The following is a 17,941-nucleotide window of genomic DNA, read 5'->3' as shown; positions in this document are numbered from 1 at the left end:
TTATTCTGAAAGTAGTAGTGAGCCACTGAAAGATCTGAAGCAGGAAATCAGTGTCAGATGTGAATCTTGAACAAATCGTGAGGAAGGAGAGCTAGTGTAAAATATATAGATTGATGTTGAAAATGAAGCTGGAGGTTGGGGAACTGGTAGTTCTATCATTTGAAAAGAAAAGAAAGCCTGAAATAAGACAGTGGCAGTGGAGCTCTGGTGGCACAGTGACTAAGAGCTACAGTGAGCTGTGGCTCCTAACCAAAAGGTTGGCAGTTCAAATCCACCAGCCACTCCTTGGAAACACTGTGGGGAAGCTCTGCTGTGTCCTATAATTAACTTGGTGACAGTGTTGGTTTTTTGTTTTTTAAGTGGGGATAGATGGTAGATTTTTAGGAAGTCAAAAATGGATAGTACTTGGTAACTGGATTATAGAGGCTGAAGGAGCAGGACAGTACCTCCATGATTCCTATGGTTTTAACTAGGCGGCCTAGGTGGTTAGGGAACAAACAGAGGGAACTGGTTTGGCAGGAAGATGAATTCATATTTGGATATGTTGGGATGCTAGCAGGACATCTACATTGGAGAAGTGTTATAGTTGTTAGTTGCCATCAAGTTGATTCCGACTCATGGCGACTCCATGTGTGCAAAGTAGAACTGGGTTTTCAAGGCTGTCATCCTTCATAAGCCAGTCATCAGGCCTGTCATCCAAGGCACATCTGGGTGAGTTCAAACTGTCAACCTTTCGGTTAGTATTCGAGTGTTTTCAGCGTCTGCACCACCTTGGAAATCCTAGGTGGTTAAATGTGAGGCTGGATTCAGAGAAAAATGTTTTAGGTGATAATTAACGTGAATGAGGTCACTCAAGGAATGAGCAGAGCTCGCGGTCAGTGAGAGTATAATGGAGACTATAGGATGAATAGAGAAAAGGAAACCTGAAATGAAGCTACAAGAGGTAGGAAGAAAGCTACGAGAGGCTGCTGTTACAGGCCAAAGTAGGGAAGAATTAGCTCAATTTTTCGTTATCCTTTAGTTTTCCTTTTATCCAGTACATTGTTTTAAACTTTAACATGAAAATTTTTTGTTTTGCTTTTCCCATTTGCCTCATGGTCTTTACTACCTAAGCCAGTGTTTCCTAACTTGGACATACATCACAGTCAGTTGGCGAGATTAAATGCAGGTTCTTTGGGTCCTGGTAGACCTGCTGAATGAGAATCACCTGGGATAATACCTTAGAATCTGTATTTTTTAAAAACTTCTGTGATAAAGACTTGCTCTTTACCAAGCTTGTTTCTTTTTATCCCTGATGCCAGCTAACCTATATTTACTAGTCCCTTTGCTGTTGGGGATGGCCATATGATTGAGATCTTTCCATAGGAAATTAAGCAGAAGTGTTGAGTGTCACTTTATCCACCGCAAATACAAAGCCCCCTCGATCGATCCTCTCTCTTCCCCACCTGCTGTCTGGCAGTTGTAGGTATGACAGAGCAACATTGGAAACGAGGGGTCAAATAGAGCTGAGCATCTGTCAGCCTGGGTCGTCTCCACCCTCCTCAAACTGATCATTAACACTGATTTTGGTCTTTCTGTATGCAGGGATTAAAAATAAACTATTGTGTTATGCCACAGTTTTGGAATTTACGTATTATACCATCCATTGTTACATTAGCCAGTATGGTTTCTTAGATTACTATTAAAGGATCAGAGTTTGGGAACCATGGCCCTTTGTCTATGCCATTTGTATTTTTAAACTCATTTATATGGTAGTCTTCAGTTTCAAACAACGTATTGCATTAGGCAAATCTGCTGCAAAGACCTCTTTAAATTATTAAAAAACAAAGATGTCACTTTGGGGACTAAGGTGCATCTGACCTAAGCCATGGTATTTTCAGTTGCCTCATATACATGTGAAAACTGGACAATGAATAAGGAAGGCTGAGAAAGAATTGATGCCTTTGAAGTACGGTGTTGACGAAGAATATTTAATATACCGTGAACTGACAGAAGAGCAGACAAATATGTCTTGGAAGAAGTAGCAGCCAGAATGCTCCCTAGAAGCGAGGATGGTGAGATCGTGTACTTCTGGCATGTTATCAGGAAGGACCAGTCCCTAGAGAAGGATATCATGCTTGGTAAAGTAGAGTGTCAGCAAAAAAGAAGACCCTCAACAAGATTGATAGACACAGTGGCTACAACAGTGGGCTTAAACATAGCAAGGATTGTGAGGATGGCGCGGTTACTGGGCAGTATTTCATTCTATTGTACATAGGGTCGCTGTGAGTTGGAACTAACTCGATGGCACCTGACGACAATAGTCTTCAGTTGTTGACTTACAGGGACTGTAGGTAAATATTGTGTTTTTTTTTTTCTGTAATAATTTTAATGGAAATGGTTTTGTTAACATCCTGATAATTTTATTAAATGACAAACATTTGCATGCTTACTGCCTCCTGGTCTTTGATGCTGGAGATACATCTATATATAAAACAAAGGGTCTGCCTTCTGGTATGGAATAAGGTGGACTCAGATAAGGGCAAGTGTCTTACCTGTACTTTGGAGCGCCAAGGGAGAAGTGGCTAATTGAACCCAAGGTGGAGTGGGTGGAGTCCTTCTCGATGTTTATATCCCTTTTGTAATATTGTTCTCTTTTGTACTCGTTGGACAGGAGTCATACATAACCTCTTTAAAATATCCCTTTAAACGAAAGAAACCAAACCTGCTTCCATTGAATCGATTCCAACTCCTAGTGACCTTATAGGACAGAGTTTCCAAGGAGCGCTTGGTGGATTCCCTTTAGAAGATCGAAAACCACAAGGACATGTTTGGTAGATTTGTGTTCCGTGGGGTGTGCCGAACATGTGCCTTTTCTTAATCTCCATCACTAAGAAAATTATTTAAGAGAACTATAAATTTTCATCTTGATGCAGATTATATTGTTAAATGTTGCCTGCAATTAACAAAGAAAAAATGTGAAGAAAACCTTATTGATGATATTTACTCTTTCCCTCTTCCTTTGCAGGGAAATTTTGGATTGGGAATGGTGGAAGTCAGAAAGAACCTACTTTCTTCATAAACATGGTATGCGAAATCTGTGTAAGTTCCATGGGGTAAAATCACATAATTAATCAAACAGGACTTGGAAAGCTCTATCTATCTGTCTTGCCAAACCCATGGCTGTCCAGTTGATTCTGACATGACGACTCCATGTGTGTAGAGTAGAACTGCACCCTGTAGGATTTTCTCGGATATAGTCTTTATGGAAGCAGATCGCCAGGTTTTTCTTCCGTAGTGCCACTGGGTGGGTCCGAACCTCCACCCTTAAGGTTAGTAGCTGTGTGTGTGTGCGTGCGTGCGTGCATGCGTGTGTGTGTGTGTAGTTGGGTGCATTTGTATATGAATAATAAACAAGAGTCTTCTATATTGCATAGTTCTCTAAATACTTAGGGATTTCCCCCAGTTTTGAAAGCTTACACGCTAGGCAGTGTGTGGTTGCAGTGTCAAACTGGATCGTTACCAGCATGTGGAAAGTGTTCCCAGGAGAACTATAAAAGGCTGAGCAAGTGAGAGCCACAACCTGGAGAAATAGGCGTGCCATGTTCTTGGAGTTTGTTGGACTTGTTTGTTAACAACAGTTGGCTTTTAAAGGATATGTAAGCAACTGCAGCGTCAGTAGGGTTGAAACCAGGTGACTAGATCAGAGTAGCAAGTGTAATATTAGTTAGGCAAGACAGGTAAGTAGCCTAATCCGAGGTACGAGCAAGTAGTTAGAAACTAGCATGTCTGTGAGAGCCTGCAGGATTCAAATAGGGAAGATGTCTGGGATCAAGAGACTTGAGTAAATGAGGCCAAGGAGCTATGTAACCTTGCAGACATTCTCATGTGATCTTGTAGCAGGGACAGTGAGAGAGAACTGGTTAGAGTATTTCCTAATAGAGAAGCTAGTCAAGGGGGGAAATGAAATATGGGCTGTATGTCCTATAGAAATGTTTCTGTGTGATTGTGTATATATTCAGTAATGGCTAATCTACTCACTTAACAATGGATGAACTTGTTATTTTAAAGAAACTTACTGTAAATGATTTGAAATATGAAGTCCTTTAATAGAATAAGTTATCTTTTAGCTTATCTTTTATCATAAAACTGAATTTCTGTATATCACCTTCACTTAAATTTAGGTGCTCTGACGGTTTGACTGTTACAGTTGATCACTACAGAGACTATTTTGCATGTTCTCATGAATTACTGGAGTCCTGGTGCCATAGTGTTTAAGAACCCAGCTGCTAACCGAAAGGTCAGCAGTTTGAATCTACCAGCCACTCCTTGGAAACGCTGTGGGGCAGTTCTGCTCTGTCCTGTTGGGTCGTTATGAGTTGGAATCGACTCAACAGTCTCAAGTTTCAGGTTTGGTAAGTTATTGGCTTACAGATTCAATTAATGTCAAGTGAACTCCTTACCTGCTCACCTTGTGCCTCTCTTTGCTCCTTGTAGCTGCAGTTCTGAACTTGAAATTTCTTTTCTCTGACCACAGCTTCTTTCATTCTTGGTTCTTTCAGTGAACCTGAGCTTTGTTGTATTAAGCCTACTTCGCTGAGTTGCTCGGTTCAGTTTGGCCACAAACTGACCTCTGGAGAATCCTTGACCTTTTGATTTGCAGAGTCCTGGTTAGAGCAGTGTTTTTCAAAGTGTATGCACTGCTAAAGGGGCAAGGTGGGCAAACCTCACCTTTGTCATTTCCTTGTCACCACTTACATGGCACTTTGTCTCTCTTACCCTTACCACCCAGAGTTAAACTAGACCTCATCCCTGGCCACCTAGGGCCAGGTCATTGGGTACCAGCCGTAGGCTCAGAAGTCTGCACAACTCCCATCACTTCAGACCAGCTGGCCCCTCTCTCTCTCTCTCGTCCCCTGGAACTAGCCTGTGCAGCCTTTCTCTGTCACGCAGCTGCCCAGACCTGGGTCTTCACAAATCTCTGTCCTGCTAGCCCCTGCTGGCTTATTGCCCCCTGGGTTTGCTAATTCTCTATAACTGCTTATAAAATTCACAGAAACTTTTTAATTTGTTGTTGTTGTGTGCTGTTGAGTTGATTCCAACTCAGAGCAACCCTTTTGACAGAGTATAACTGCCCTATAGGGTTTCCTAGGCCATAATCTTTACGGGAGCAGATTGCCAGGTCTTTTCTCCTGTGGAACCACTGGGTGGGCTCAAACCACTGGTTAGCAGCAGAGGGCTTAACCGTTGTGCCACTAGGGCTCCTTTACTTGTACCTACATTTACCCATTTGTTATAATAAGAAAGAATACAAGCAAAGAAAGACTTCAGTTAAGGTCTGGGAGAGGGCCCTGTGGCGCAGCGCAGAGACAGTCTCTGACTTTCATCTTTATCCTCCCATCTTGTCAGCTGGGGATTATGTGCCTGATGATTTTATACATGCTGTTAGTTGATGAGGACTGAGGAGGGATGGCAGGAGCTGAGACTAGGGGAGGAAGAGTATATAGGGGCAATTCTAAACTAAGGGGCTTGAAATTTATTCTTACAGCTGTGGGGTGGTAGCCATTGGAAACGTTTATTTAGAGTTTTGTCGTTCAATTTGAGCCTTTAGGAACCGACTTTGCAAAGACTGGGCTCTGAATGCTTAGAGATGGCAGTGACAAATCACAGGTTCAAAGAGGAAGGTGAATCTGCCTTTTTCTCTGGAATTGGTCCTTCATTCTTTTGGGCAGTTAAAAGCTGTTTGTATCCAAGAAGCTACTTCATTGCAAGCACGAAATATTTACAAATTTGTGACAGAGTGATGTGGAGAGGGAATCATGAGAGCTCTCTGTGAGGTTTGTACAGCAACAGTTTGAGAAAACCGCTATTATGGGAGTCCCCGGCTGGTGCAAATGGTTAATGTGCTCAGCTCCTAACGGGAAGATTGGAGGTTGGAGTCCACCCAGAGGTGCTTTGGAAGAAAGGCCTGACAATCTTCTTACAAAAAAACAGCTGTCGATAACCCTGTGGAGCACAGCTCTGCTCTGACATACGTGGGGTTGCCACGAGTTGGAACTGACTGGACAGCAACTGGTGTTTTGGTTTGTTACAGGCTGAACAGATTGCTTTATTGTTTGTGTGTATGGAGTGGGGTGTGTACTGAAAGCCTAAACGTCCTCTGGCATCTTATTTATTTTTGACTGTTCAAGGAAGGCTGGGCTGATAATAGCAGTGCCTTTTAGGTTTTTTTTTTTTTTTTTTTTTTAGTAGTTGACATAACAGGGAAGTGTTTGGCCTTTTACTTACTTGGAACCCACAGCTCTTTTTTTTAAACCATAGGTAGGCTAGGTAAGAGGCTTTGTACTTGCTTCTTAGAAAAATTTAAGAGCAGTAAATTGACTGCCTTCAAATTTTTGCTACCAGTTCTTCACAGAAGTACAAAATGCAGAACCCTGCCTGATTTCTTTGTAAACAATCCTTGTAATTGTCAGCTTGCCAAGGGATGCTTTTTTGTTTTGAGTAATTTCTGGGGAATACCTTGCTTTGGATCACCCTTAGTTATTGCCCAAAGTTGCCTTCGGGAGTACAGGTGCTCTTTTCCCCGCTTATTCATAAAACCATTAAATTCTACTTTTTTCAGGAATTTAACATTGTTTTCATTGAACTGATGTAAGTTAAAATTGAAACGGTGAGAGAATTTACCTATTTAGTCTTGAGCTTAAAATTTCCCAAAGAGTAGGAGCCATAGTTTTGCCCACCACCAAACATAGAACAAGTAATTTTGAATGTATGGACATGATTATGTCATGGCCTTTCTAAATACAAAAATACAACTTTCACTTAGAACATTGAGTACTTTGATAATATCTTTACTGATATTGGTGAGAATGTAGTGAAATTGGTCCCATTATAGTTTTTTCTATTTGCCTTTTTTTTTTTTAGTAATGTTTTAGGTGAAAGTTTACAGAGCAAATTAGTTTTTCATTAAAGAATTAAGAGACAAATTGTTTTAGGACATTGGGTGCCAACGCTTTGATGTGTCAACACTCTCCCCTTCACGCCGGGTTCCCTGTTTCCATTTGTTCACTTGCCCGTCCCTTCCTGCTTTCTTTATCTTTGCTTTTGTGCTGGTGTGTTCATTTAGTCTCATAAACATGGTTAAATTATGCAGTCAGTTGCTCAGGTGTGTTATTGTCCGCCATATAGACTTGTCTCATCTTTGGCCTAAGAGGGAGCCTCTGGAGTACTTTTGTACCGAGTTAAAAGGGTATCCGGGGGCCCTAGGCTTGTGGTTTCTCAAGGTCCCTCAGACCAGCAAGTCTGGTGTTTTTTTGTGTGTTTGAATTTGAATTTTGTTCTACATTTTTCTCCTGCTGTGTCCAAGGACCCTGTATTGTGATTCCTATCAGAGCAGTTGGTGGTGGAAGCCAGGCACCATCTAGTTGTTCTGGGCTCAGCCTGGCAGAGATTGTGGTAGTTGTGGTCCATTCGTCCTTTGGACTAAACTTTCCCTCGTGTTTTGTTTTTTTAATAGACTGAGGTAATCCTGTTTATTTGTCTACATGTTTATGGTGTCTCCCTGTACTGGAATGTGAACTTTAAGAGGACAGGGACCATGTGTCTTTTATGTATTGCTGCATCCCTGTCATGGATTGAATTATGTCCCCCTCAAAAATGTATGTGTTTACTTGGTTAGGCCATGATTCCAGTATTGTGTGGTTGTCTTCCATTTTGTGATTGTAATTTTATGTTAAAGAGGATTAGGGTGGGATTTTAACACCGTTACCAGGTCGCATCCCTGATCCAGTATAAAGGAAGTTCCCCAGGGGTGTGGCCTGCACCACCTTTTATCTCTGAAGAGATGAAAGGGAAGTAAGCAGAGAGTTGGGGACGTCCTACCACCAAGAAAGCAGTGCCAGGAGCAGAGATTGTCCTTTGGACCCAAGGTTCCTGTGTGAGGTGCTCCCAGACCAGGGAAAGACTGATGACAAGGACCTTCCTCCAGAGCTGACAGAGAGAGAAAGCCTTCCTCTGGATCTAGCGCCCTGAATTTAGACTTTTAGCCTACTAGACAGTGAGAGAATGAATTTCTTTTTGTTAAACCCGTGCGCCTGTGGTATTTCTGTTACGGCAGCACTAGATGTCTGAGACAATCCCTATCACCTATTACAGTGCTTTGCGTATAGTGGACACTCAAGTAATTGCTGAATGAATTCTGATTTGGTGTGGCTTAGATGGTATCCTGACGTATATTAAAAAAGCACCTCAGGTTATTTTGATGTGCACTCCCATGGTTGAGAAACCTTGGTCTATCTTCCCTCTCTAATGCGCGTGAGATATAGAAGATATCACTCCTGAAATTGGTAATCTCATTTCCCTAGTAGAAAGAGTTTAATTTGGTAATGTTATTCAGGTGTTGTTTGTAGGTGGGACTCAGAATGGACAGTTGCATTCCATCATCGAATAATTAAGTTTAGGAAAGGTAGGAAGATAGACCTCAAATTGAATTTATTCCTTTTTTTTGTTTTGTTAAAAAAAAAAAAAAAAGTCAAGGTTAGACTTCCTAGGCGGTTTTCCTTCAAAACACTACTTCTCAATGTTGGGTCGGATAGGATTTTGCTTCTGGGGGACATATTGACGTCTGGAGACGTTTTAGATCCCTTGTGGTCAGTGGTTAAGCGATCAGCTACTAACCGAGAGGTCAGCAGTTCAAATCCAGCCCCTCTGTGGGAGAAGGATGTGCTGGTCTGCTTCTGTAAAGACTAAAAAAAAAGACTACAGCCTTGAAAACCTGATGGGACAGTTTTACTCTATCTTATAGGGTCACTATGAGTCGAAATGGTCTCCACTGGCAATAGGCTTTTTAGTTTTAATTTAAATATGCACATATCTTACATTTTAAAGACTTGTTTGTATATGTAAGTCAGTAGTTTTCAAAGTGTAGTCCTTGAACCCTTAGGAGTAAAACCTGTTCATATTAATACTAAAATATTATATGCCCTTTTCGCTTTGATGTTTGGATTAAAGATACAAAAGCAATGCTGAGTAAAACAGCTGATACCTTAGGAGGAAATCAAGGCAGTGGCACTGAATTGTCTAGTAGTGTGTCTTCTTCTCTGTCATGAATACTTCACGTCATACAGTTAAAAAAAAACCTCATTTTTCCTTCAGATTCTTTTTCAGTACAAATTAAATTTTACTCTACTTGGCTCTAGAGTATCTGTGTGATAAAATGGGTATGTGCTGCAGAGGAAAAGAATTTGTGTGATTGAGTTGCTAGCTCAGCTACCCCCCTCCCCATTTTCATGTAATATCTTCTTTAATTGAAAGAACAACTGAAAAACCATGGTTATTCAGACTTGGGTATTTGGCAAACATTTCTTTGAAAATGAACAAAATGAAATTGGAGCTTTCAGGCAAAAATTAGAATTTGGGGATATCTGTATGGGCCACCTTGAGCTTGATAGCATTCTAGTAAAGACATTCGTGGTAATAATGATAGTAATAGTGATATTATATAATGAACTGTGTCAACATTTGGAAGAACTGAATAACTCAGTAAACCAACATTTTCCAGATGGCGTTATGAAATCACACGTAGGTAAAGATCCCATTCAAAGAGCACATTAGACAAATGGATTTTGTATGTGTGTGTGGTAAAATACGTATAACAAAACATTTGGCATTTCAACCATTTGTATGTGTACAATTCAGTGACATTTATTACACTCACCATGCTGTGCAGTTGTCATCCCTATCCATTTCCAAATTTTTTTATTATCATCCTTAACAGAAACTCCATACTCCTTAAGGAATAACTGTCCATTTTCCCCTCCCACCTGCCCTTAGTAAGCTCTAATAAACATTGATCTCTATGCATAGAGATTTTATATAGGTGGGTCATACAATATTGTCCAGTAGTGTCTGACTTAGTTCACTCAGTATAATCTTTTCAAGGTTCATCCATGTTTTACCATGTATCAGAACTTCATATTTCTTCATGGCTGAATTACTGCATTGTATGGATTTCCCACATTTTATCCATTCATCTGTTGATGGATACTTAGGTTGTTTCCACTTTTTGGCAGTTGTTAATAATGCTTCCCCCATGTGTCTGTCATTTTGTCGTACTGTGGGGGCTTGCATGTTGCTGTCATGCTGGAAGCTCTGCCACTGGTATTCAGATACCAACAGGGTCACCCATGGCAGACAGGTTTTAGTGGAGCTTCCAGACTGAGACAGACTAGGAAGAAGGACGTAGTGGTCTATTTCTGAAAAGAATTAGCCAGTGAAAACCTTATGGATAGCAGTGGAACATTGTCAGAGACTGTCCCAGAAGATGAGCTGCCTCCTCAGAGTAAACTTAATGATGTGGATCGAGTCAAGATTTTAGAACCTTCATTTCCTGATGTGGCACGACTCAAAATGAGAAGAAACAGCTGTGAACATCCATTAATAATCGGAACCTGGAATGTACAAAGTATGAATCTAGGAAAATTGGAAATCATAAAAAACAAAATAGAACACATAAGCATCAATGTCCTAGGCATTAGTGAGCTGAAAAGGACTGGTATTGGCCATTTTGAATCGGATAGTCATATGGTCTGCTATGCCAGCAGCAACAACCTGAAGAGGAATAGCATTGCATTCATCATCAAAAAACATTTCAGGATCTATCCTGAAGTACAATGCTGTGGGTGGTAGGATAATATCCATACGCCTGCAAGGAAGATCAGTTAACGTGACCTACTTTTCAAATTTACGCACCAACCACTAAGGTCAAAGACGAAGAAATTAAAGATTTTTTACCAACTTCTGCAGTCTCCAATTGATTGAACATGCAATCAGGATGCATCGATAATTACTGGTGATTGGAATGCAAAAGGTGGAAACAAAGAAGGATTGGTTGTTGTAAAATATGGCCTTGGTGATAGAAACGATGCTGGAGATGGCAGGATAGAATTTTGCGAGACCAATGACTTTTTCATTACAGGTATTTTTTTCGAATAACATAAGTGGCGATTATACACCCGGGCCTCACCAGATGGAATACACAGGAATGAAATCAACTACATCTGTGTAAAGAGATGATGGAGAAGCTCAGTATCATCAGTCAGAACAAGACCAGGGGCCGACTGCAGAACAGACCATCAACTGTTCATATATAAGTTCAAGTTGAAGCTGAAGAAAATAAGAACAAGTCCAAGAGAGCCAAAGTACAGGCTTGAATATATCCCACCTGAATTTAGAGACCATCTCAAGAATAGATTTGACACGTTGAGCACTAATGACCAGACAAGTTGTGGAATGACATCAAGGACATCATACGTGAAAAAAGCAAGAGGTCATTGAAACGACAAGAAAGAAAGAAAAGACCAAAATGGATGTCAAAAGAGACTCTGAAACTTGCTCTTGAACTTCAGGTATCTAAAGCAAATGGAAAAAGTGATGAAGTAAAAGAGCAAAAAGAAGATTTCAAAGGGTGGCTCCAGAAGACAAAGTAACCTGGAGTTAGGAAACCAAAAGGGAAGAACATGCTGGACGTTTCTCAAGCTGAAAAATCTGAAGAAAAAATTCAAGCCTGGAGATGCCATATTGAAGGCTTCAACAAGGAATATACTAGGTGACACAGGAAGCATCAAAAGACGATGGAAGGAATACACAGAGTCACTATACCAAAAAGAATTGGTCAACAGAACCGATGGTACTGAAGGAAGAGGCTCAAGCTGCACTGAAGGTATTGGCAGAAAAACAAGGCTCCAGGAATTGATGGACTACCAGTTGAGATGTTTCAACAAACAGATGCAGTGCTGCAAGTGCTCACTTGTCTATGCCAAGAAATTTTGGAAGACAGCTTCTTGGCCAGCCAACTGGAAGAGATCGGTATTTGTGCTCCTTCCAAATAAAGGTGATCCAACTGAATGCAGAAATTATGCAACAGTATTATTAATATCACACGCAAGTAAAATTTTGCTGAAAATCATTTAGAATGAGCTGCAGCAGTATATCAACAGGGAACTGCCAGAAATTCAAGCCAGATTCAAAAGACGAGATGGAAAGAGGGATATCATTGCTGATGGCAGATGAATCTTGGTTGAAGTCAGAGATAACCAGAAAGATGTTTACCTCTGTTTTACATTCACTGAGCAGAGGCATTCGACTGTGTGGATTATGACAAATTATGGATGATTGCCAAGGATGGGAATTCCAGAACACTTAATTGTGCTCATGAGGAATCTGTACATAGATAAAGAGGCAGTCGTTGGAACTAAACAAGGGGATACTGCATTGTTCAAAGTCAGGAAAGGCGTGTGTCAGGGTTGTATGCTTTCACCATATTTATTCAATCTGTATGCTGAGGAAATAATCCGAAAATATGGACCATATTAAGAAGAATGAGGCAACAGGATTAGAGGAAGACTCGTTAACAACCTGCAATATGCAGATGACAAAACCTTGCTTGCCGAAAGTGAAGAAGACTTGAAGCACTTATTGATGAAGATCAAAGACTACAGTCTTCAATATGGATTATACCTCAACATAAAGAAAACAAAAATCCTCACAACTGGGCCAGTGAGCAGCATCATCATAAACAGAGAAACAATTGAAGTTGTCAAGGATTTCATTTTACTGGATCCATAATCAACACCCATGGAAGCAGCAGTCAGGAAATCAAAGGACACATTGAGTAAATCTGCTGCAAAAGACCTTTTTAAAGTGTTAAAAAGCAAAGATGTCACCTTGTAGACTAAGGTGGGCCTGACCCAAGCCATGGTGTTTTAAATTGCATCTGCATGCGAAAGCTGAACAGTGAATAGGGAAGACTGAAGAAGAATCAATGCCTTTGAATTAATGGTGTTGGCGAAGAATATTGAGTATACCATGGACTGCCAGAGGAACGAACAAATCTCTCATGGAAGAAGTACAACCAGAGTTCTCCGTGGAAGCAAGGATGGCAAGACTTCTTCTCTCATGCTTTGGATGTGTTATCAGGAAGGATCAGTCCCTGGAGAAGGACATCACGCTTGGTAAGGTGGATGGAGGGTCAGTGAAAGAGAGGAAGACCCTCAACGAGGTGGATTGACACAGTGGCTGCAACAATGGGCTCAAACATAGCAACAATTGTTAGAATGGCACAGGACTACACAATTTTTCATTCTGTTTTCCATAGGGTCACCATTAGTTGGAACCAACTCGATGGCATCTAACAACAACAACAACAATAATAATGCTCCAGTGAACATTGGTAAGCAGGAAACTAAGACCCTGAGTCTTAGGCTGGGTGTTCTAGAGAAGCAAATCCAGTAAAGCGGATAAGTACATATAGAGAGAGATTTGTGTGAAGGAAATAGCTACTGTGGTCGTAGAGGCTGGAACATCCTAAATCCGTGGATCAGGCTGGAGGCTTCTCATGAATCACATAGCGGCAGGGCTGGGGAACCCAAAATGGGCAAGGCAAGATGGCAGGTAAGCTGCTAGCTCAAGTCCCAATAACTGGAGGTCAGACAAACAGGAGCCAGCTGCAGAGTCCAGAATGAGCAAAAGTCCATGAGCCTTGCCAGAAAGTCTACCTATATTGGTTGCAGGCCACACCCCCAAGGAAACTCCCTTTCAACTGATTGGCTACTCACAGCAGATCCCATCATTGAGATGATTACATTATATCAGATCTTATCATGGAAGTGATTACATCATTGTATGACTGCCAAACCACTGAGAGTCACGGCCCAATCAATTTGAAACACAACCGTAATGATCACACCCTGCTTTCAAGTCTTTTGGGTAGGTATATACCTAATATAGGGTTCCAATTTTTCCATATCCTTGCCAATACTTCTTATCTTCCATTTTTCTGGTAATAGTTATCCTAGTGAGAGTGAAGTGGTATTGTGGTTTTGATTTGCGTTTCCCTAATGATTAACGACGTGTCAAGCATCTTTTTTTCCCTTAAGTTAAATTATTTTTTTGTTTATTGTACTTTAGGTGAAGATTTACAGAGCAAACTAGTTTCTCATTTAACATTTAATACACATACTGTTCTGTGACATTGGTTGCCAACCCCACGACATGTCAACACTCTCCCCTTCTCAGTCTTGGATTCCCCATTACCAGCTTTCCTGTCCCCTGCTGCCTTCTTGTCCTTGCCCCTGGGGTGGTGTGCCCTGTTAAGTCTCCTTTTGTTTTATGGGCTTGTTTAATCTTTGGCTGATGGGTGAACCTCAGGAATGATGACTTTATTACTGAGCTAAAAGTGTGTCTGGGGCCATACTCTAGGGGTTTCTCCAGTCTCTGTCAGGCCAATAAGTCTGGTCTTTTTTTGTGAGTTAGAATTTTGTTCTGCATTTCTCTCCAACTCTGTCTGGAACCCTCTGTTGTGATCCCTGTCAGAGCAGTTGGTGATGGTAGGCGGGTACCATCTAGTTGTGCTGGACTCAGTCTGGTGGAGGCTGTGGTAGTTGTGTTCCATTAGTTCTTTGAGTTAATCTTTCCCTTGTGTCTTTGGTTTCCTTTATTCTCCCTTGTGTTGAGCATCTTTTTATGTGCTTATTGACTGTTTGTATGTTCTTTAGAGAAATGTCTGTTCAAATCCTTTGCCCATTTTTAAATTTGGTGGTTTGTTTTTTGTTGTTAAGTTGTAGGGTTTTTTTTTTTTTTTTTAATATTCTGGGTACTAAACCCTTATCAGATACATGGTTCCTAAATATTTTCTCGGATTCTGTAGGTTGTTTCTTAACTTCCTTGATAAAATCCTTTGGAAGTTTTTACATTTGGAGAACTGGATTTATCTGTTTTATCTTTTGTTACGAATGCTTTTGGTGTTATATCTTAGAATCCACTGTCGGAAACTGGATCCCAAAGCGTGTTTTATTCTTAGCATTTTAAGCTTTTAGTTCTGACATTTAGATCATTGATCTATTTTGAGTTAATTTTCATACATGGTGTGAGGTATGGGTCCAATGTCATTCTTTTGCATTCTTTTTCTCAGCACCATTTATTAAAAACTATTCCCCAATTGAATGCAATTGGCACCTTATAAAAAAATCAGTTGACCGTAGAAAATGAATTTATTTCTGGACTCCCAATTCTATTTAATTTGTTTATATCTTTGTCATTATACCAGCACCAAATTGTTTTGATTATTGTAGCTTTATACTGGTTTTTGAAATAGAGAAGTTTGAGTCCTCTTTGTTTTTATTTTTCAGGGTTGCTTTGGCTATTCAGAGCCCCTCGCAGTTTCACATGAATTCAAGGATTGAGTTTCCCGTTTCTGCCAAGAAACTGTTGGAATTTGTGTAAGGATTGCATTGAATCTGTTGATTGGTTTGAGTAGTATTGACATTTTAACAATATGAAGAACGTGGAATGTGTTTTCATTTATTTAGGTGTTTAATTTCTTTCAGCAATGTTTTATGGTGTTCAGTTAAAAGTCTTTGTCCTCCCTGGTTAAATTAATTCCTAGGTATTTTATTCTTTTAGATGTTTTTGTTTATGAAATAGTTTTCTTTTTTTTCCTTGCCTCTTTAAAATAGTTTTTTTGTTGTTGTTGCTGAGAGTATATGCAGCAAAATATATACCAGTTCAGCACTTTCTGCGTGTACAATTTAGTGACACTGATTACATTCTTTGAATTGTACAAGCATTCTCACCCTCCTTTTCTGAGATAATCCTCCCCCATAAGCATAAACCCTAAGACTCCTACATAGTCTTTTGAATCGTGTTGTCAGTTTGATCCCACATAAATAAGTCTTCAAAGAACATAATGCTCAAGGCATTCTTTACTAGTTAAGCTAAAGTATTGTTTGGTTTTAAGAAGACTTCAGGGGATATTTTTGGTTTTAGGTTTAAAGGTTATCTTAGGGTAGTGATTTCAGAAGTTTGTCCATCCCCCATGGCTCCACAAAGTCTGGAGTCTCTGAGATTTGAAGTTGTGTTCTGCATTTTTCCCACTTTTGATCAGAATTCTTCTGTAGAATCTTGGATCAAAATGTTCAGTAATGGTAGTCAGGCACCGTCCAGTTCTTCTGGTCGCCTGGCAAATGAGAGAGTTGTTCATGGACGCAATTATCCATGCATTCCATTTCCACCTCCTGTGCCTGACTCTCCTTCTTCTCTTTCTCCTGGCAAATAGTTACCAGTTGTTGTGCCTTGGATGGCAGATTGCAAGCTTTGAAGACCCCAGCCACTACACAGCAAACAGGAAGGTAGAACGAAAGCACTGAACACAGTATTAGGCCAGTTAACTTGGATGTCCCATGAAACCATGACCCTAAACTTCTGAACCAAGGAACCAAATCCCAGGAGGTATTTGGTTGTACAGAAGCAGCCTTAACAGCTCCTCTCTTTTTGTTGTTGTTTTGTTGTTTTTGTAAACATATCTGTTGCACAACTTTTGCCAATTCAGCTTTTTACAGGTGTGCACCTCAATGACAGCAGTTTCATTAATTGGCTGTGTAACCTTGACTTTAATGAATATAATTTTTCCATCACCGTAACCCAAACCTTGGTTCCTTATAAGCAGTAACCCTCTTTTTTCCCCTGCTTCCTGCCCCAGTAGCCATTAAGGAACTTTGGTCTCTATGCTTTTGCCTTTTCTTATCTTTTTCTGTAAGTGAGGTCATACAATATTTATCTTTTTATGATCGACTTGTTTCAATCAGCATAATGTCTTTAAGCTCCATCCGTATTAAAGCATGTATCAAGACTTCATTTCTCGTACTGACTGAATGGTATTCCATTGTATGTATGCACCACATTTTTGTTTATACATTCATCTGTTGATGGGCATTTAAGTTGTTTTGGCTGTTCTAAATAGTGCTGCAATAAACACTGGTGTACAAGTCTCTCTTTGAGTCTCTGTTTTAAAGTCTTTGTGGTATATGCCTAGGGGTGGAATTGCTAAGTTATCTGATAGTGTTTTGAGGAACTGCTACATTGTTTTCCACAGTGGTCCTACCATTTTGCATTCCACCAGCAATGGATAAAGGTTCCAATTTCCCCACATCCTTGCCCTGCCCATATTTGTTACTTTGGTTTTTTTTTTTTAAGCCAACCTAAACAAACAAAAACCCGTTGCCTTTGAGTAGATTGCAACTCATTGCAGCCCTATAGGACAAAATAGAATTACCTCATAGGGTTTCCAAGGAGCAATTGGTGGATTCGAACTGCTGACCTTTTGGTGAGCAGCTGAGCTCTTAACCATTATGCCACCAACCTGACGGAAGTGAAGTGCACCCTCACTGTGATTTTGATTTGCATCTCTTGATGACTAATGATGTTGAGTATCTTTTCATGCATTTGTTGACCATTTGAATGTCTTTTTTGGTGAAATGTCTATTCAAGACCTTTGCCCATTTTTTGATTGGGTTGTCTTTTTGTTGTTAGATTGGTGAGACTTTATATGTATTTTGGGTTTTAGATTCTTCTCAAATATATGGCTTCTGAAGATATTCTCCCAGTCGATGGCTTGCCTTTTCACTTTTTGGTAAAGTATTTTTGATGAACAGAAACCTTTAATTTTTATGAGGTCCCATTTATCTATTTTACCTTTTGCTGTTTGTGTTCTTGTTATTGTTTAGGTAATCCATTGTTCAAAACTAGGCCCAGCAGCATTGCCTCTGCATTTTCTTCTAACAATGTTATGGCTTTAGTTTTCACATTTAGGTTCTTACTCCATTTTGAATTTGTTTTTGTATATGGTGTGAGGCATGGATCCTGTTTCGTTTTTCTGCATATGGAAATTCAATTTTCCTAACACCATTTATAGAGGAGACTTTTCTTTCCATATCGAATGGAACTTAGTTAGCAGCCTTATCCAAAATCAGTTGATCACAGATGTGTGCATTTATTTCTGAACTCTCAATTCTATGCCATTGATTTGTGTGTCTGTTGTTACACTAGTACCAGACCGTTTTGATTGCTGTAGCTGTATAATATGTTTTCTATTGGTCAAGTTTTGATGTCCTATCAAAGAAGAATATCC

The 17,941-nt window shown here is 40.1% G+C and overlaps 2 protein-coding genes across 28 annotated transcripts in view; both read left to right on the top strand.

The window, feature by feature from the left end:
* Nucleotides 1-17,941, top strand: part of LOC126068340 (uncharacterized) — a 250,172-nt gene that overhangs the window by 198,806 nt on the left and 33,425 nt on the right. The gene's annotated exons all lie outside the window — the stretch shown is intronic.
* LOC126068352 (uncharacterized) overlaps nucleotides 1-17,941 on the top strand; it is a 43,471-nt gene that overhangs the window by 12,417 nt on the left and 13,113 nt on the right. For 8 of the 27 annotated variants that reach the window (XM_049870833.1, XM_049870830.1, XM_049870828.1 and 5 more), the window contains exons 2-3: nucleotides 3,008-3,081; nucleotides 4,190-4,394. In XM_049870833.1, the coding sequence (XP_049726790.1) occupies nucleotides 3,008-3,081; nucleotides 4,190-4,357 (242 nt within the window). In that variant the 3' untranslated portion in view covers nucleotides 4,358-4,394. Of the gene's footprint in view, nucleotides 1-3,007; nucleotides 3,312-4,163; nucleotides 4,395-15,164; nucleotides 15,255-17,941 lie in introns of those variants that run through there. The other 19 variants (XR_007515618.1, XM_049870837.1, XM_049870846.1 and 16 more) reach the window with 10 other exon arrangements.

The sequence above is a fragment of the Elephas maximus genome, chromosome 27 (assembly GCF_024166365.1).
Source record: "Elephas maximus indicus isolate mEleMax1 chromosome 27, mEleMax1 primary haplotype, whole genome shotgun sequence".
Taxonomy (NCBI): domain Eukaryota; kingdom Metazoa; phylum Chordata; class Mammalia; order Proboscidea; family Elephantidae; genus Elephas; species Elephas maximus.
This window is presented reverse-complemented; position numbering and strand designations above follow the sequence as displayed.